The following is a 21,644-nucleotide window of genomic DNA, read 5'->3' as shown; positions in this document are numbered from 1 at the left end:
TACAATGACAGAAAACGTGGAATACATAACTTCACAGAAGGGAGGACAACAACTAATTCACGATGAATACTTTTATAATAAGGAATCCCACAAAAATGAACGAACATATTGGAAGTGCACGGAATATGCGAAAACAAAATGTACAGCATGCGTAATAACTGAGACTTCCAATATAAAATTAAAAGGAGAACATAACCATCTTCCTGATAGAACCAATATAATAATTTAAAAAACTCTGAATGAACTAAAGAGAAAGGCAGTAGAAAACCCAACTGAGGCCAGCGGGTCTGTAATTGCGAGAATCTGTGACAAAATGCCATTACACATCTCAGCACAAATGCCTGCAGAAAAGCATATGCAGCGTACAGTGAACAGGACAAAGCAACAAAAAGAAAATCTTCTGCCAGCACCAAGAATTTACAGCGATATAAACATCCCAGATATATTTAAAACAACAGAAAAGGGAGAACATTTTCATCATGCAACATTAGAAATAAAAGATGAAAACATTTTAATATTTTCAACAGCAGGCAATTTAAAACAACTTAGTGAATGCGAAATGTGGCAAAGTGACGCGACTTTCAAGACATGCCCCCAGCCATTCCAACAGTTTTTTACCATACATGGATCCGTAAATAACCATCTCATACCCCTAGTATACGTCTTGATGCCCAAAAAAACTGAAGATACCTACAAAATTGTGTTTCAAAAAGTTAAGGACGCAATACCAGAAACAACACCTACAAATATAATCATGGATTTTGAAATGGCTCAAATTAAGGCATTCTCTTCAGTGAATAACGACACATACATACAGGATGTTTTTTTCATTTCACGCAGGCCATTTGGAAACAACTACAAAAACTAGGACTCCACACAAAATACACAGAGGACAGTGCATATCAACACAATATGAAAAAACTTTTCGCATTAGCATTTGTAAAGGAGGAAAATGTTATACAATTTTACGAACATTTAATAGACGGTGAATATTTCAAAAACAATGAAGAGGAAAGTTCGGACTTGTTGGACTACATGGAAAACACTTGGTTGGGACAGTTGACAAGAAGTGGCACTAGACGAACACCTAAATATAATATAAAATGGTGGATTTGCTACCAAGCCGTATTGGAAGGGAGACCAAAATCTAATAATACATTGGAGGGATGGCATAACCTGATTAACAAGACTTAACACTAAAAACCCAAATTTGTGGTACTTTTTAAAAGACTTAATATGTGAGGAATCCCATCAAAAATGTATCGGAAAGCATTTCGCTTGCAAACCCCCATTTAAAAAGGAAAAAATACCGGGACTATGACTAAAAAATTGAGCAAATAGTTAAATAGTTTAACCCACAAAACAAAAAAAACTACTTGGATTCTATTGCATAGAATTTAAAATGTTAAAAAACTCCCGGTTTTGAAGAGTCCACGATCCGGCATAGCGATTTCAAACGTAACCAATGACACCAACCCAAAATATCCAAAGATCCAGAAATCCATATCCCAGTCCGAAGGAAAATAAAAATGAAATCCACCAAAGAAATTTTAAAGTAAACGCCAGCCAAGGAAAAAGAGAAAAAAATACATATCCCAATACACGGTGAAAAAGGTAGATCCAGCCAAAAAAAAGTGTAAAAATCCCAAAAGCCCAAGACGGAATCCACGATCCAACAGGAACAATCCATATGATGAAAAAAAATCCATAAAGTCCAAAGGTAGATCCAGCCAAAAAAAAGTGTAAAAATCCAAAAAGCCCAAGACGGAATCCACGATCCAACAGGAACAGTCCATATGATGAAAAAATCCATAAAGTCCAAAGGTAGATCCAGCCAAAAAAAAGTGTAAAAATCCAAAAAGCCCAAGACGGAATCCACGATCCAACAGGAACAGTCCATATGATGAAAAAAATCCATAAAGTCCAAAGGTAGATCCGGCCAAAAAAAAGTGTAAAAATCCAAAAAGCCCAAGACGGAATCCACGATCCAACAGGAACAGTCCATATGATGAAAAAATCCATAAAGTCCAAGAAATCCAAGAAAAAAACCCATCCAAGACCAAAAAGTCCACGAACACGCAGCACGGAGACCCGAACGCAACGAAAACGGATCCAAACTGGACTTTAAAAATGGTGCCCACATCAACATAACACTACGCTAAGTTATGTAAATAACAATAACAAATAACAAAATCTACATTACCATTTGTAATCCAATAGCCCCATCTAGCGGTGAAAACATATACTGTTTGTTCAAAGTTGCAAAATACACTTTTAATTATTTATAAAATTATCTATTAAATATTTATTGTAGAAATCTTTAATAAAATATTTATAATATTTCATATTTCATAATATTATATATTATTATATTTATAATGTTATATTTAAAGTATTTATAATTAAATATAAACCAATATTACTGATTAATAAAATATCGTATATGTATAAACACTTAACTTGTATGGACATTTATTCGAAACAAAATCGAAAAAAATTCGACTTTTTGTTTATTCGACATTTATATTTTCGAAACAATATTTTTGACATTATGACTTTCGAAATTATTACATTCGAAAATATAACTGCACACTAGAGGACACCATTTGCCTGGTGGGCCTACAAACAAGGAGATTACCTGAAAGGGAAGACGACAACCAGCATTGCATAAGGCAAAGAAATGCAATTATAGATAAAAAAGGAAACTGTTTTCCTAAAGCAAGAAACTAAAACAAGAGACATTATCAGCAGTTAAATGGTGTGGCAAAAGGAACCCAAAGATGGCAGTAGAGAAACCTTCCTTGTAGAAATCATCAAGAAGAGAGAACTATGACATGCATTGCATGTAGCAAATAAATCAGTGGAGCAAACAGTGTCAATGGATGTTGTACCCTTATGGAAGAAGTTGTGAACCTCAATGTTATTGAAAGTCAAATGCTTTTCTAAAGTTTGAAGAAAGCCTCACCATAGAGTACTTGTAGTAGTAAGAGTTTTATATTAGCAGGCGAGTATACCAGGAAAGACATTACTAAAAGTTAGTCCTGAAAGGTTAGTGGACCAGGAAGAAGACATTGAAGTACTACATTGTGGTGGAAGGCGGTGGTGGAAAGAAAGTGGCAAGGCCACTACTGTGTTATGATGAACTGTGCTAAAACCATCCTGACAAAACGTTGTTGTTTATGAAGAAGAAATGTGAAAGTAGTTATTCTTCAAAGAAGAGAGGTTATATTGAAATATTGACTTTAAGTGTAACGACAAAGGTCCTCATTACAAACTTGCCGGTTCCGGAAACAACGGTGCCGGTAAGCTTACTGGCACCAATGTTTCCGGACCGGCAAACTACGAGTCTGCTGCTGGGTGCCAGACTGTCACAGAAGCACCGGCACCATTATTAACAGTGCCGGTGCTTTCGTGGTCCCCATTCCTATTGAGTCCTATGTGAGTCTAATGGGAATGCTGATTTACAATTACCGGCACCCGACTTACCAGACCGCCAGGGTTGTAATGTCCCGGGGTTTCCAGGAAGTCAGAGGCTGGTAAATCATTACAGGTCTGGCGGCTACCTGCCAGTTTTACCGGCACAGCTACCGCCGGACTCGTAATGAGTATCAAAGTCTTTTTGGTTTATCGAGCAAGGGTTGTGGAAGCTTTGGACAATCATTTTGAAGAGTGATAAATCGTGTTTAGTCATAAGACAATCCAAGTGCCAAGTAAAAGACGTTTGGAGTGAGAAGAACTTTGGGTTGTGTTCGCAACAGAACTTGCTATTGAAAATACATTTCTTGTTTGGAACTTTGATTTTGAAAATCCTGCATTAATCCTGGGGAAGGGTTACAAGGATACATGGTTATAAAGTATTATGCTTAAATATAACTATTATTATGTTGAATTTGAACAGCCATATGATACCTATGAACTTTTGATATTAGAGTGGTTTCCTTTAGTCTTAGTTTGACAGGCAGGAAAATCCTCATAAGTTTAGGGAAAGTGAGGCGCTTATCACACCCTTATTATTTAATTAAATGGCTACTTGTTGGAAAACTCTACCTACTTGTCCGCCTCGCATTTCTGACCCTGCACAGGGTACACTTGCTAAAAAAACCTGCACTCTCCAATGAATGGAGATCACCTATTCCAGTAATGAGTAAGGCACTTCCTATTCCCGCCCAGGGTTACCAACCTGGGCAGGGACACTGACTGGTTCCATGCATCGGATGCGTCAGCCGGGGGCTCCACACGTCCTGCAAGTTAAATCACTTATTTTCTTTGCTACCTGCCCAGTATGGCCCCAGGATGGGCAGCGGTCTCCCAGGCCCCCCTCACTGGTGCAGGCAGCCCTGCATATGCAGCCCGGACCCGGGGGTTGCAGATCTTCAAAGCTCAGAGGTGGGCCGACTTTCCGTTCACCAATCGTCACCACTTCCACCTAGGCCACACCACGCACGTAACCTGGGGATTTGGGATGGTCTTCTGGGCCAGCCACGTCTGGCCCCAGGGAAGACCGCCACTCCACCATACCACTGCCACATTCAGCCCAGGTTGCTTAGCTCACACACGGTCTAGGTCACTGCTTATCACTGGGAAGAAATCTTCCTTAACTCCCCACCCCCCTCCCTCAAACCCCTCAAGCCGGCTCAAGCACCCCACAGCTGCCCTACTCATGCAGCCTGAGCTCTGAATACCGCCGAGCCACAGCTTGTATACAGCTCACATGGTCCCGCAGGGGCCGTGGGGCTGCCCGAGGCCACGGTCCCCGGACTACTCTTGTTTCATCCAATGGTTACTTATCAAAGATTTTCTTTTCTTGGGATTCCTTGTGACAGAGAAGTCTGTAGAGTATGGAGACCTGCCCATTGTTTCTAGTCCTGGAAGATTCCAGGTATTTCCCTCAGTAAGGAAACATTGGTACAATCAGGTAAGTGAATTCTGAAGCACATACACACTCAATAAATGAACATTTATAGTCCTCCATTGTGTCTATAACTAACCTCTCATCTTCCCTGATGATATTTATTCCTGTGTCTATATGTAAGCTCCTTTCTAACAGGCACAATTTGGGCCAGGGGTTACACATGGGTTCAAGTTAACTTTCTAAATCCCCTGACATTTGTTTTTTTTGTTTGGTTTTGTCCCTGGATTATGTTCCATTTTGTTGAAGCTCTCATAAACGTTCTCAACACTCACCAATAGTTCCCATCTTTATGCTATTGTACAGGCACCCTTTCTGGAAATGCCACTGCCATCTATAAATGTAGTAGTGTAAGTCAGTCATTTACAATCTGGCTACAAGAGTGGAGTGAGGACCAACATTAACCATGTTTTTTGGTTATACATGTTGACACTAAGTTTTTTTTCTAAAGGGACAGAAACTGTAAATGTTTTTTGTTGATCCTTGCAGACATAATTTGCTGTAATGCCCAGGGCAAACTCTGCACTGTGCTCACTAGTTTTTCCAATCCCAAGACTGTTCATTTTGCTATTCAGAATTTGTATAGTAACCTTACAGACACTTCCAGTGAACTGAGGAATTTGTCAAGGGTGTGTCATGGCTCCACTATTGTTTTTTGTCACTCATCAATGATGCATTTAAAGCCTTGAACTACATCGGCTAAAATGCTCTGAAATTAAGCTATGGCACCCTTGTGTTCACAGATGATGCACTGCTAATTTCTAATGTTCTATGCAGTCTCCAGAAATCGCTAGATTGTTTTATTGATTGTTATATTTAAAATGAGGAGGTGCTTGCAAGGAATCTAGATAAAATGAAACCCCTTATGGTTCCACACTGAAGGTTCCCCAAAGCACCCTCTATTTCTTTCAGGGAAACAAGGAGATGCTGATCAATCTTGGTTATTTGGGAATCTGAATTTATAAACACTTTGGAGGATGCACACTTTGCCCAACCAGTTATGACTATTTATTGCACTGAGCGATAGGATAAGATTAAAACTTCTCAGTTAGGCACCAGAGAAAATAAGATACGCATTCATCTCCTGCTGAAACTTCCAATGAGTGCTCCTACTGTTACCCTGTTCCTTGAAAAGGGAGTAGTTTCTTACCTGTAACTCCATTTCCCCAGCGTTGGTATCTTTCATGGATTCACATGCTGTGAATATTCCCTGTCGTCAGGCTGGGAAACCTCAGTCACTTTAACTTACCGTTTACCTATGGAAAACCTCAACACTTCAGTGTCCTATCAAAGTCCTTTTTGGGTGCTTTTGTCCCCACCAATAGGACGTGTGGCATAACTAGCCCTGCCCCCGCGGCTTCCCTTCAGATTTTAACGTCCAAAGTAGAGGAAACCCAAACCAGGTTTGCCTGCAGGCGCGGCCGGCGGGCGCATGTGAATCCATCAAAGACACCAATGCCGGAGAAATGGAGTTACAGGTAAGAAACTACTCCCTTCTCCAGCATTGGATCTTAAATGGATTCACATGATGTGAACAGATTACATAGCAGTACCACCCATGCATGGCGGAGTGTAACAGGCAAACCAATAAATAACACTTAATCACATACATGAGACAACAATCCATCAAGTGAAAAAGTTCAAAATAAACAGCCCAAAGGGGCGAGGCTTACCTTATTGGAACAAGCTTTGCTGGACCGCACGCCCCACATGCACATGTCATCCACATGCTGCTGCCCCAGACAGTAATGCCGGGTGAAGGTATGCAGCACCGCCCAGGAGGCTGCCTGGCAAATATTCACCAGCGGAATCCCCGACCATAACACCGCCGTCGAAGCCGTGAATCTTGTCGAGTGAGCCTTAGGAACCCTCCTCAAAGGCTTCCCAGCTTTCAATTGCCACAACAAAATCGTAGAGGAAACCCAACGTGAGAGTCCTTGTTTGGAGATAGCCTATCCCTTTGTTGGGCGGACCATAAGCCACAAACAGCTGCTTTGACTTCCTGAAGTCCTGAGTGCGATTCAAATAAAACTTTAAAGCCCTCTTAACGTCCAGAGAATGCAGGGCCCTTCCTGCTGGCGTGGATGCCGTAGCAAAAAACCAGGGTAAAGAAATAGAAGAGAGTTTGTGAAATGCCGTCGGCACTTTAGGGATAAAGTGCGGGTTAGTGGCCAGAATAACCTTGTCCTTCAGAAATCTCAAGTATGGAGGGTCGGTGACCAGTACCTGCAACTCCGATATCCTCCTGGCCGAAGTAATTGCCAACAGAAAAGCCACCTTCCATGATAGAAACTTTAAGGGAGTCTTCAACATCGGCTCAAAATGCAGTTTCATTAAAACCGAAAGTACCACATTAAGGTTCCACACCGGTGCAAACAAGAGGAAAAGTTCAAAACAATCCTTTCAAAAAAAGTTTCACTAACCGATCACTGAACAGAGCAGCAACATGCCGCCTCCTGGTGAACCTGGATATCGTGGCCAAATGCACCTTAATGGATGACAATGCCAGGCCCCCTTACACCAACTGCAATAGGTACTTGAGAACCTGTGCTGGAGAAATTTTCAAAGGGTCAACTCCAGGCTGGGCCTTACACCATTCGCAAAACCTTTACCATTTATGTCTGTATGCGATATTGGTGGATGGTGCCCTTGCTGCCTCCAAAATCCGTCGACAGTCCTGGGAAATACCCAAATGGCCGAACTCAGAGTGGTCAGGAGCCAAGCAGTCAAGCTGAGAGATCCCGGATTGTGATGCCACAGCTTGCCCTCGTCCTGAGACAGGAGATCCAGAGCCGCCCCCAATCGAATCGGCTCTTCCATTGACATATGAAGGAGATCGGGGAACCACATCTGCCTGGGCCAGAAAGGGACCACCAGAATCACACAGCATTGGTATCTGCGAATCCACTGGAGGGTCTACTGAATGAACGGAAACGCGGGCAATGCATACGCGAACCGGCCCGTCCACGAGAACGAAAACGCATCCCCCAGAGACTCTTGATGAGCCTCCCAGCTGGCGAACTCCGACACTGCTCGTTTTCTACTGTTGCAAAAAGATAGAACAGAGGATGCCTCCATCGCCAGAAGACCCTGGACACCTGCTGATCTTTCAGCCTACACTCGTGCAACTGGCCAGTGTCCCTGCTGAGTGCGTCCGTCTGAACATTCAACACCCCCGGGAGGTGATAGGCCACAATGCTGATCTCCTGAGCCAGAGCCCAATGCCGAACATTCCTTGGACGGCATCAAAAATGATTTTTCGAAGTTGATGGCGAATCCCAGTCATTGCAAATGCTGCATGGTTGCCACGAGACTGTCTTGCGCCCTCCCCGGTGACAAAACCCCTCACCAACCAGTCGTCCAGGTAGGGGTATACATGATGACCTTCCTGTCAGAGGAACGCTGCCACTGGTGCCAAACACTTTGTGAACGTCCTGGGAGACGACTTCAAGTCAAAAGGGAGGACACGAAACTGGTAGTGTTCATCGCCGACTACAGACCGCAGAAACTTGCGGTGCCATGAAGTATCAGGAATAAACCCCTTGGCCCCGCTCTGCCACCGGCACCGGTTCTATAACCCCTTTCTCTAGCATGAGACCCACCTCCTGCTGCAGGATTTAAAGATGCGGCTATAATACATACACCGGTGGGATAGGAACCGGGGGACACCTGAACTCCAACGAGTGGCCTAGACGCACCGTGTCCAACACCCAGCGGTCCGATGTTATTTTTCTCCACTCGTCCATGTGCATAGATACCCTGCCCCCTAGCAGATTGTCCAAAAGACAGTCATTGTTGCGGTTCAGCTGGCTTCCCTTTAGATGCTGAGGACTGCAAACCCCTTTTCCGCTGAGCCTGGTAGTCTCGATTTTCTGCTCTGACTGGGCGACCGGCAATACCCTTGGCGAGGAGTAACTGGAATGACTGCACCCACAGTCCCTGCCTGGTGGAAGCAAACTGGGCATTACCTGAAGCTCCCCAAAACGGGCTAAAGAGCAAAAAGAGTGCCCAATCTGTAAGGAACCTAAGGACTTAGCTGTTTCCGTGTCCTCCTTCATCCCTTTCAGGGCTTCATCGATCTTTTCACCAAACAAGTGCTCCCCTTCACAGGGCATGTCAGGGATATTGTACCTCCGGCCGAAAGTCAGTGCATTTTAACCAGGCCTGGTGTCGCAGCACCAACCCATTGTTAATTTGTTTAAATCCTGACTCCGCCAGGTCCACAGCAATATTTATGCTGTGGTTGGAGGCCTCTTCACCCTCACACACCAACAGCATGTTGTCCTTTTGGTGCTGCTCTGGCAGATGTTCTAGAATTGGGGCCAGCCGATGCCACATATCGCAATCATATCGGGGCTTGATCGCCAGGGAATTTTCCGCCTTGACCGTCGTCGCCCCAACCGTCAAAACTTTCTTCCCAAAGGCATCCTGCCTCCTGGCCTCACTGTCTGTAGGCGTCACACACTTGTATTGACTTCTGGCCTTCCTGCTGGCCGACACCACAGACTCAGGTGTGGGCTGAGACACCAAGCATTTTGGGGTAGACTACGGAGCCTTGAACTTCTTTTCAAGACGACCTTTGACAGCCGGCTCCAAAAATGGATGGTGCATCGTGTGCAGGCCTTCCTGCCACACATGATCAAGAATAGGCACGGAGAAGACAGCCTTCCTCCTCTTGCCCATATGATCAAATAGGAAGCAGTCCTTCCGCTCCTCTTCTGGAGCCAGTCCAAACTCCACACACGCCTTAGACATCATGGCGTGGAATGCCCCAATAACATCAGGTGGAGAGGGTTGCGCCCGACTCCGGGGTGGTTCCACCTCTACGTCCGTGTCGACGAAAAACAGTAGACAACGTGTCCCGCGGAACACTCTCTGGCTCAGACTCAGGCAGCTTGCCTTCTTCTGGATGAGACTGTGGACGGCCTACCCCCACCGGCAATGGCAACCGTGCCAGAGGAGACTTCGTCAGTGTTACACCAGGCACTTCAACCACCGGCACCACCGGATTCCCATTCGGAGGAGGCAACCTGCCACCCAGTTGCCCCAACAACGATTGAAGCGTGGAAAGGACTTGTAATGACAAAAGAGACTGCGGGTTAACCAGCGGATAACTGTCTGGACCAGCTCCCAGTCCACTTGACGTCAAAGGCCCCACACTTTGTAGACCCAAAGCCGACGGGCCCAGCACCTGATCCTGGTCATCTTCAACATCCGATGAAACCGAAAAAGTCGTCGGATCCTAATGCAGAATGTTGTCTGGAAGAAGAGAATCAAAGGCAGCAGACTGCCACGCCCCACTCATCGACAACAATCCTTCCGTGTCCACTCGCGTGGATGAGAACAGCATCGGTCCACTGTCAATCACTGTCGGGGCCGGGGCAGATGACAGTTGGGTAGAATTCTCATTTATGGCTAATTTCCCTTACCTAGTGAGTCCCTCAGCAGCTTTGCTGGATTTCTGGGGTTTATTTTTTTCCACCTGGTAAGAGTGTGAACCTTTTTCCAAATCTTACATGTGTTTTGCCATGTGTATTTCTACTTTTTGTGTGATCTTGGGCTCTGGAGCCACACCACTCCATGAGCCCAACTTCTTGTGTGTGTTACACAGCACCTTCAGTGCAGTAACACAGGGTTGTCTCTAAGACTTCCCACTGACTCTATTTTTCTGGGGCTGACTACTGTCCCCCAGAAACAGGTGAAGTTACCACTTACTTTATGTAGTCATTTAACCTACAGAGCCAGTACATCCCATCTTACATGGAGTATTGTAAAGGGTTAAATCTGATCCCTTTTTGTCTAACTCCTGGAGCCTTGTTTCGCTCCCTTAACGCTAAGACTTGGCTGGTGGCAGTGGTATCTACCCTAACTTTTCTACCGGGATTATACTATATAAACGTGGTACTGTTTTAGGCTATTGTGTTAGCCTTGAACATAAACCTGCTTAACCAAATACTTTTTCTTTTGGCTCTGGTCGGGTTTAATCACCCTTTATTTTTGTTAATATCCTTCTTGTGTTTTACTTTGCACGGCAAACCAGGTTTGCCTTCTTTGTTCGCTTTCCTTTGGCGGGCTTCTACGAAGAAGCCCTCCTTTGGTGTGTGGGTGTATAGGTGGGCTGAATGTGAGGGAGGGCTTTAGTAACCCCCTACACAGGTTCTCTCTGGAGACCCAAGTCGCACTTTGTGCCCATTGGCTGGGGTGGTTGTCCGGGCTGGACAACCCCCCTGCGGTGTGATTGACAGCCAGGCTGCGTGAATGGGGGATTTTTGCATAAAAGGCAGGACTCTTGGGCTGCAAGTCAGAGTCGCCACTGGAACTACAAGAACCGAAGAGAAGCGGAGAAGAAGACGGCTGCTGCAACTCCCGGGTCCCGGTGAAGCCCTGCTGCAGTCCTGAGCTATCTACCCTTCAACGACAGAGAAGATCCAGTCCGGAGTCTTCTTCCCTTGAGCCTGGCAGGATCAACCAGCTCATTTTCTACAGCCAGAGAATCCTCTTCTGGGTCGAAATCGCTGCACGAAGCTGTAGTGGTCCGTATAGCCATCAGAAGAACCCTCTCCTGTTTTAAAGGAGTGCACCTTTTATTCACCGTTGCTTTGCTGCTGTGTCATGATGCCTGCTCCCGGGGAGCCGGTTCAAGCCCTGCGTCCCCGAAAGCGGACATCCAGTCCCCAAGGAAGGACCCAGCAACCCCATATAGGGGCCCTTTGGACAGTGTCCTGGCGCCATAGGTGCCAGGCTCATTATGGGAGTGCTTGGGTGCACTTACCTGATGCAGACCATGCTGCAGGATCCCGGCCTCCTTGAGGCCTGAAAGGAACTACTTTACCTGTGGGACTAATTTACCATCCGGGCGTGGTTGGGCAAGGATACATACCTGATTGGAGGAAGGATACATACCTGGAACTTCTTCCAAGGCTATTTAAACCCCACCCGAACAGCCACACGTGCTTCGCGTTGTTCTGCATCTAGCAGCTGGACGCTCACCGTGTCTGCTCCTGCATCCTGACTTCTGCCACGCCTGCCAGCATCCTGGATCATCTGCAAAGGAAGAGAAGAAGAGAACAGAAGAAGGAAAAGTCCTTACCTGCTAAATCCACATCCCGGAGACATCTCGCCGACAATCCTGAAAAGGAAGACTTTAATTTAAAAGCTCATTGCGTCGATCGCTGCAGCGCCGCATTCCACTCACCTTTACAGGGCGCCTCCATGTTCAGCAGCGATCATCAGGATTCGCAGTCACACCCCAGCGCCTAGGGAGAAAAAAGACCAGAACAAAAGGTGAGAGAGAGAAGGGAATAAGGAAAGCTAAATCTCCATGTTTAGACTTACCTGTTGATTCATTCCCTCTTCATTTCGGGTCCGCGCCGCATCCTGGCATTTCCGGACCCCGGCCCCTAAGGGGAAAAAGAGACATCAGCGTTAATGAGCGAATGAAAAGACATTACCAAAAAACGCTCATTAAAGACTTACCTGATTTCTACAAGGATTTCACCTCTCATCTCGGGTCGGTGCCTGTTCCCCGGCATTCCGTACCCCGGCCCCTATGGGGAAAAAGACACTAGCATTAGTACATTAATGCATGGACACAAGGGGAACCTCTTATCAAAAAACTTACCAGGAAGCCAAGCAAGTTTGGTTCTCACCAATCCGAAAATCCAGTGAAGTAACTGGATACCAACGCGCCCCTGCATCAGAAGCAGGATGGAGAGCTCGTCCTTCCAGACCCTAAGGTGAGACGCTACGAGAAATCACAGAAGGGTTTCGAGGAGGGTGAGAGGGGAAAGTGGGAGGCCGATTGCATTACCCCGCAGACAGTTAATCCCCTATTTTCGCCTACAGAAGGATACTTCTGCGAGCCAGGCAAGCCAGATTTGGGGGCCCGGTCCAGTCCGTCTTCCGAACCCTGCGCATCACCTTAGAAGAGGTCACAGCAGCGAGAACCAGGCCAGCGCCTCCGTGGGAGTCAGGTGAGCGTAACATGCTGTTGGCCTCATCCCTGGGTAGTGTAGATCGCTCCAGACATCCTCCTTGTCACCACGACTGAAGCTCCAGGAACCGTGAGTCTGCAGGAACTACCAGGACCAACTCCCGTAGCACCAGCTTTTCTTCAATTGAATAAGGTACTGTGTCCATTTGGTCGTTCTTTCTGTCTGACCTTGAGGAATCGGGGTGAACCCTTTTCCTTGCCGAAGGCTTGTCCTTTCTTCCTTCCCTCTTATAACTTTTGCCTCCCTTTGACAATATCCAAGTATTCCTGGCAACGTTAATCTCTGACTGTTCGGACTGTGTGATCCTCGACAACAGTGCCCTGCTCCATTTGACACTGGCGCAGGCCTATTGACTTTATCTGTCTCTTAGAATACGTCCTGTGATTCATATGCCTTGACAAAAGTATTGCCTATGATTTTTATCCCCTTTACCTGGGTTTTTATTCAATGTGCTAAGTGTGTTTGACTACGGTTACAATTCTCCCCCGTGGGTATACTTTTCTTTCGTAAGACCGAACTGTCATTACTGTTAAAAAGTGAGCGCTTCTTAACCCCTGGTAACGTCTTTTGTTTCACAACACCAGCCTGTCAAATCCTAATGTACTTAGCTTGAATTGACCTGAACCAAAGGAATTGGTTGTGTGTAGTATATTTTAGAGTGTGGTTTTGTTTAATAGAAGTGAAGTGTTTTGTGAACAGATGGTTTAAAAATAAATGTACTTATATTTTTTAACCAGAAACCTTGAGTCAGTGTTTGTTTGAGTCACAGTAATTGCAGTCCTTTGTGTAATTACCTATTACTGCTCATTTGCTCTTGAGATAAGTCTGGCTGCTCCGCTACTGCTACCACTATAACGGTCTACTACAGGCTTGTACCAAAGATGAAATTGTACTGCCACTTGTAGACTTAATTGTCTGTAGTGTTCCCTAAGGGTACTGCAGAGGATTCTGCCTAACAATGACACAACCGTTGACGACGGGATCGTAGACTGCAGCCCAACCGTCTACGATGGATCCACCGTTGACGAGGTCATCGTCCAAACCACATCCCTCGGTGTCTACTTCACCGGAGACCCAGCTTTCTTGGACGAACTGGACCAGTGTTTGGTGATGGTCCCCGGACGACGAGCGCTTCGATGATGATTCCTTCAGTTTGGTCAAGCCTTTCTCCTGCGTCGTCGACTTCACGGGCCTACCACAAGACCCTACGGGAATGGTTTGACTGACCATGCTTGAACGAAGAGTTAATCGCACCTTTCAACAGCGGTTCGCTCGATGAAGACTAACTGCTCTTCCCCACCTCCGACGCTGACAAAGCAGGACAATGCTTCTTCGCCGGAGGATCGGCTGATGCCGTACAGCGATGTTCCATGGACTTCACTGCCCAGTCCGAAAACAGACTCCGGGCCGACCCCACCTCTGAAGCCAGGTACATGCCCTCATCGAGCCAACATATAAGCCGCTGGTTGCGGTCCTTCAGAGTCTTCTGCAAGAACCTCTGACAAATCTCACAGGTCTCTGCAGAGTGATGGAGGTGTAGGCAGTAGAGGCAATCCATATGACCCTCGCCCTTGTACACCTTCTTCAAGCCACAGGTAGCACAAGGCCGAAAAAGAGACTTCTTCTGAGCCCCCGATGCCATTGTAGCTCTCGATACCAAAACGCACGTGCAAAAACACGAAGAACACGAGGTGATCCCAACAGTTTGGAGACAGTTGAAATCTGAAGGCAATCCGTGGGGACGGGGCTATTTATACCACACGTCCTATTGGTGGGGACTAAAGCACCCAAAAAGGACGTTGATAGGACACTGAAGTGTCGAAGTTTTCCATAGTTAAAGTGACCAAGGATTCCCAGCCTGACGACGGGGAATATTCACAGCATGTGAATCCATGAAAGATCCAATGCTGGAGAAGTCTGTATTATCTTGACAGCATCTTCGAGGAATATATTTTATTGGCTGAAGATTTGGACCTCGGCAAACTTGCCCAGTTACAGGAAGGCCCTATGTTGTGGTTTGAATCATCCAGGCGCCAGTCTCCTGCCTTGGGTGCAGGGGGTTACAGACACAGCCTGTAACCTCGAACGAATTGATTTATGGGCGGATCAGATGTTAATCAATGCATAATCTAAGATTGCAGTAAGAGTCGCCTTCAAGGAATGGTATACAAATATGATGCAGGAAGTTTGTACTACAGTACTTTTGAAAAGGGTTAATATAACACCACCACCACCACATGGGCTTTCAGGAGTATCTCCATGCCATGAAGACACCCTCTGCCATGTAGATGTATATTACCCGTAGCTGATTTTACATCAGTATGGAGCCTTAGGGCTTGTGTGTTCTGCTTCTAGTTTATCAGAAAAAGAGGATTACATGAATTTCTTATTTTGTGTTCATTGATGCAGGAAAGGCTCAGATATTCATTTGTAACTTTGGGAAGTAGAACATCCAAACTAGTTCTGAGTGGTGCAGCTCAACTAAGCACAGAAGGATTATTAATGCAATTGCTATGTACTTAGGGCTTAATTACAACATAATAGGCATTGTAAGGTAAAATTGAAAATCTAACAACTTTGTATGTTCTGTACTTGTTTTGTGACATTTGAGCATCATTTGGCATGTCATGTCCAAAATAAGATTTCAAATATGATATATGACATGATATTTTATCTGTATAGGTTTTTCTACTATTATGATTTGCTAACTGTTGAGGGTTGGGAGTTTCATTTAATCTGCGTGTGTTGTGCATTATGCAGTTTCTCCGTCCTTCTCTTTCCCCCCCTTCCATCCCTCTGCTCTCTCCCACCATGGTGCTGTCCATCTCCCCTATCTACTCCAACTGCTACTCTATCACCTATCCTATCCCTTTCTCGAAGCCTGGAATGAAAAAGCTCAAGAAAGAGCTCCTGGTCCCCAATCCAAGCCTGTCCATTGCTGACACCTACACCAATGCTTCTTCCAGGCAGACTGTCACTGACATCCTCTATGTCGTTCCCTCTCCCGACCTTTGGATTCCCCATATGGTCTCAGTCCTTGCTCCTCTTCGCCCATTAATGGTGGAACCCGATGGGAAGTATTCTTGCCATACTTCCCATCCTATAGAGGCATCATTAATGTCTACCATGATGCAACTGTCATGGTCCAGGGCTCTGAGCCCAAAGTCCTCCTTCTTGATAGACCTCTTCCGTCTCTCATCAACTTCCTCCCTTCTCCTGCCAGTTCTCCTTCTGCCACCACTCTGGCCCCTTCGCCACCACAGACGGGCGTACCACATTCCAGTACCCTGCCTGGAAAGACCTTCAAAAGGTGGCAACCAGCTCCATTTAGCAACTCTCAACATGCGCTCTGCCATAAAACACTCCTCTGTCATCTGCCACTTCCTTGACGGCTTCGACCTTGACATCCTCGCTCTTACTGAGACGTGGTTCACTGCCAGCTTTATCTCTAATTTTGACACACTCCTACCAAGATCCTCTTTAAGCCCAGTCCTAACCGTTCTAGAGGCGGAGTGGCCCTGATCTTCCCTGAATGGGTCCCTGCTACTATCATACCCATTCAGGCCTACTCTTCCTTCGAACGCCTTGTCTGCAGCATTGGTGTCGCTTTAAACCTTTCGCGGACGCTTGCCACCATCTACAGGACACCTGGTACGGTCTCCCTCTTCCTTCCTGAGTGGCCTGACCTCACCTCTTCTCTCCTGGCCTCGACCTCCAAGCTTCCCTTCCTCTGAGACTTCAATATTCACCCTGACTCCACTAACGCAGCCTCAGTAACTCTTTCACTCACCCTTCTTCCCTCAAGTCCGACGCACTCGGCTGGACTCGCCTTTGATGCTCTCACCTCTGCAGGCATCCCTATATCCAACCCTCTCAGTACACCTCTCTCCTGGTCTGACAATGCTCTCCTGTCCTCCCACCTTCATCTCTTGGGTTCTCTGGCTAAGCCTTTGCCAGCACTGCCAGTCTTCTACATCGTCATTCGACCGATGAAGCGAGTGTCAGTTGCTGCTTTTGCCGCCACTTTCATTCCCCCTCCCACTCCGGCCACTGTCTCTCACACTGAAACAAGCCCTTGCTAACTTTCACCTCTCCTTCTCCAACACTCTGGACATCCTTGCTCCTGTCTTGAGGATCTGCTTGAAGCCTGCTTTCAAGCACAACACCTGGTATGATTCTGACCTAACCTCTCTGAAACACAAGTGCAGAGTTGCTCAGCAGAAGTGGCAGGCTTCGAGCACATCCTCTGACAGACTAGCCTGCCGCCTGCTCCAAAGGCAATACAGATTCTGCATCTGCTCGAAGAAGGCCTATATCCAAGCCTGCATCTCTGGGGCTACCAACAAGGCTGAACTGTTCAAAATCTGCAAGGAACTCACCACCCCTACTGCAGTCTCCACTTTTCCTCTGTCATCCCTGACCCACTGGCCTCTCACTTCATAACCAAAACTCAGGACATCCTGTCCTCACTCCCTCTACACCCTTCCCTTCCCTTCATCATCCGCTGGGAGGCCCCCGTTTCCCCTTCCCTCCTACTCTCCTCTTTCTCACCCATACCACCGGATTCGGTCTCTAAACAAGTCCTCCTATGAAAGTCTCCTTCAAACAGGTGCTCCCCTGCTCCTTCAGAACTAATAGGGACAACATTACCTCCCTTGTTCTAACCTTGGCGGATTTCTGCAATCACTCCTTTGCCACTGGCTCATTCCTGCTACCCTTCAGGCACTCCCTTGTGCACTCTCTCTTTAAAAAGCCTTCTGCTGACCCCTCATGCTTGACTAACTACTGCTCTATCTCCATTACCCCCTTCCTGGGTAAACTCTTGGAGAAGCTAGTCATCTACTAACTGATCCACCACACTGAATCTGTTGGTTGTCTCCATGGCCACCAGTGTGGCTTCAGAGCAGCAAGCGGCACGGGAACTGCACTCCTGAACACTTGTGAAGACTTGCTCTCAAATCTCTATTCCAACACTCCTTCCATTATCATTCTTCACCTTTCCTCTGCCTAGAAACTGGCTCCAGTATACCCTTGGCATCACAGACCTGGCACTGGACTGGTTGACCTCCTTTCTCTCTGATCGACCATCCCAGGTTCAACTGGGCCCTTCTCTCTCCCCCATCACACCCTCCACCTGTGGCGTCCCTCATGGCTGTATCCTTTCGTCATGGCTCTTCAACATCTACCTTGCCCCCCCCGTAGCCCATTTGATCTCTGCCCTCTCTCCTCACTTCCAGTGTTATGCGAACAACACGCAGCTCTCCTTCAAGCTTCCCTCCACTGCCTCCTCTTTTTCCTCTCTTATTCCTAACTGCTATTCAGGAATGGTGTGCTGCTAACGATCTCTGCCTTAATGCCAGCAAGAGTGAGATCCTTCTATTGGGACCCCAGCAGCTACATCCTACTCTCTGACTGCCCTCCATGGGCCCCCTCCCCTGAACTCTCTTGTGAGGCAACAAACCTTGGTGTCATCTTCAACTCCTCTCTCTCTTCTCACATCGCAGACCTTGCCAAGAAGGCCCACTGGCAGCTGCACCTCCTCAGAGGCATTCTTCTTTTCCTCACCTTCCCCCAGAAACTCAATGTCTCCAGAGCTCTGGTCCTCTCTAGGCTGGACTACTGCAACAGCCTCTTCCTCAATCTGCCTAAATCCTCCCTTCGCCCCCTTCAACTAATCCAGAATAGGACTGCAAGACTTATCCTTGGCCTCAAGCACAGGGACTGCATCTCTCCAGCCCTAAACTCTCTCCACTGGCTTCCGGTTGTTGCAAGGATCAAGTTTAGGATCCTCTGCATCATCCACAAGGCTTTATGGGGCCTAGGACCCAGCTACACAACTCGCTCTCCGTAAATACCTCCCTGCTAGAGCCCTTCAGTCTTCTAGCTCCAACTCTCTGTGGATCAGACGCTTTTCCAAGCAGAGAGTGGGAGGTAGATCTCTTTCTTCCGCAGGAGCCTCCCTCTGTAATGGCCTCCCGGACCCTCTCAGGATTGAGTTGGATCTCTAAGTTCCGGAAGCTTCTCAAGAACCTCCTTTTTTTCTTCTTCCTTCCCTCTCCCCAGCTAATGTCCCCCTCTGCCGTATTTGACTGGCTGCCTGGTTCCTTCTGATTCATACAGAGCACCAGGTCCTCTTTGCCCAGTCTGCCCCAGCACCTTGGTATACCTTGACCCCCTCGCCCCCAACCGCATCCCCCTCAAATCTGCACTTGGCCTACCAGGCTCCCTCCCCCTGTACATACCTGGCAGGGCCTGCACAAGCACTCAGCCCATCCAGCCCTGGCCTCACACTTAGCATGTAGACCTTCATTATCTGCACTCCCTTTCCCCTGGCACTTGTCCACCTGGCCTCCCCTGATCACTCGCCTAGCTCAGGGGCCCTCTTCCCTCTTCCTCTCCCCCTCAGCACTTACATGCTCTCCACTCTGACCTGCACTTGCTTTCGCTCCTTAGCATCATTAGCGCTTTCTGCTCTGACCGGCACTTCCCTTCAACTTGTTACTGCACTTGCACGATCCGAATGACACAAGGCCTAGCAGGACCGTTTTTGTTATTCTTCATCCCTGCCCCCCACCTCCCTATTTTGTCTTGTTGCGCCTTGAAACTCTGTTTTCTGTCTAGACGCCTTATAAATATGAAATAAAATAAATAAAAATAAAAGAAATGCGCCTTTATTTATAACAAGGGTTACCACTGTTTTCCTGTTATACAGGTTTCTAACCATGTTCATATTAGTGAAATTTTCTATAGTGATGTGCCTTGTATTTTATATGAATGTGCCTTTATGACTACAACTAAAAAAACGTATTGAGTATTTGATATAATTCAAAGCTTCTGTGGCAAGAGAATTAGGTAGACATTGATGATTCAGAGACCTTCACCATCCAATCTCATCTGGTACTGACGAAGACCTTAAAATTGGCTTGTAGCATCTTCTTTTTTCCCCCGAGGTGCATCACAAAATGAAATGGTGGTAAAGAACAGTCATATAATTTAAGGCCTATTCTGAGAGAGCGCTCTTTCACGCCACATTTCTACATTGTTATCCCAGTTTCACTTGAAAAGACAAATCCCGTTTGATGGTGCTGAGAAAATAACAATCTTTAGGATACTGTAGCTAAGTGAAAGGGTATTGCAGATATGTCTGCCTATTGCAGCCACCAGTTTTAAAAACCTACTATAGATATAACCGCATCATTATTCAAGTATAAAATGATTTTGTATAATCATTTTCTACAGGCTTTATAAAGCAATATTTACAGCATTTTTAGGACCCCTGAGATTGTGATGCAGCCATTTTCTTTGTAGTGCTCGATATAATAGATATGACTATACAATCATTTAAATGTTGACATAGATAAAGGTGACATTAAAGTTCCTAACCTTTTAGATTCTTTGTCATATTCTTCTCCAATCCATACATATGACTGAGCTGCCAACAAACTAGAGACATTAAGTTCTTGTACATCGTGTGTAGAAGCCAGGACGATTTCATTACAGTTTGCCTATGTAAAAAAATAACTGAAATTAGGCGGTTTTAACATACACATGTTACACTGGCTAACAATGAATACTATTTTTCTGCGTCATTCTTGCTATGAGGGGAAATTTCATTATGTCTGGGTAAATTAGTCTATACCAGGGGTCTGCAACATTTGGCTCTCCAGATGTTTTGGACTATAAATGCCATCTATCCTAGCCACCATGGTCAACGGTGAGAGGGTCATGGAATTTGTAGTCTAAAACATCTGGAGAGCCACAGGATAAGTGGCCCTGGTCTATAATGAGTTACACTTACATGAAATGTGACATTTCCAATTCTAAATCTGAAGGACCTCACATGCTCTACAACATTTTTAACATACAAGGCCATCAACATATATCACGCATTAGCTGTCAAACTGACCCATTGTCTAGGATGAGACAAAATAGCCAGTTAATAGATTCAACTTTCAAATTTGCTGGGGAAGCATGGCTATACTATGCTAACCAGAGCAGAACAGTACTCCGATATTAATTAACATGACTCGTGCATTGCATACTTCCTCACCTTAAATTATTTTTCAACCAATGTCATTTATTTGAATTTACCCAAAAAAAACGAAGTCAATAGCGATGTTCGATGCTGAAGAAAATCTAAGCACAAACTGTCCTCTGGCATCTGGCAGTAGCCCTATTTACACAATCCCCTAACAGTGTTTGTATAAATGATTTTGTTCACAGAAGAGCATGTTTCAGCCTTGCAGAACATCACTATGAAACAGTGTTCAAAGAAGCAATATGCTGCTTGGGTCATGGGATAAAGAGATTAAATACCAATACGTTCTCATCCTTCGCTGTATATTCCTTTTGGTCCATATAATTTTAAATATTTAACACAAAACTGTGGTCTCAAAACAAGAGTCTATGTTAATTCAATTGTAGTGCTTGGACAGAGACAAGACCCTGAGATGGCTCGGAGTAAAGGGATACATAATTAGAGGCAAGTGAGGTTTCCAAAAATAAAAACAATGGTTGTTTTTCAGGGCTTTGCATTGATAATGTTTGTTGGTGATGCACAGGCAGAGCTTTGTAAAGCATAGGTGTGTGTAGCAGCAGACATGTGAACATTAAGAAATTCAATGAACTGGTTGCCTATACTATACTTAACCAGGGTAGAAAGGCAACATCCAGTAAGGAAGAGCATGAAAAACGCAGACAAATCGGCACACACTAAATCTCTTTAATGTGGAGTTTCTATG

The 21,644-nt window shown here is 45.8% G+C and overlaps 1 protein-coding gene across 4 annotated transcripts in view; it reads right to left on the bottom strand.

The window, feature by feature from the left end:
- Positions 1–21,644, bottom strand: part of DMXL2 (Dmx like 2) — a 2,950,233-nt gene that overhangs the window by 383,272 nt on the left and 2,545,317 nt on the right. For all 4 annotated transcript variants that reach the window (XM_069624807.1, XM_069624808.1, XR_011279824.1 and 1 more), the window contains one exon: positions 20,287–20,408. In XM_069624807.1, the coding sequence (XP_069480908.1) occupies positions 20,287–20,408 (122 nt within the window). Of the gene's footprint in view, positions 1–20,286; positions 20,409–21,644 lie in introns of those variants that run through there.

This window comes from Ambystoma mexicanum, chromosome 11 (assembly GCF_040938575.1).
Source record: "Ambystoma mexicanum isolate Mex_15411 chromosome 11, UKY_AmexF1_1, whole genome shotgun sequence".
NCBI lineage: Eukaryota > Metazoa > Chordata > Amphibia > Caudata > Ambystomatidae > Ambystoma > Ambystoma mexicanum.
The sequence above is the reverse complement of the archived record's forward strand: the minus strand, read 5'-3'. Positions and strand labels throughout refer to the sequence as shown.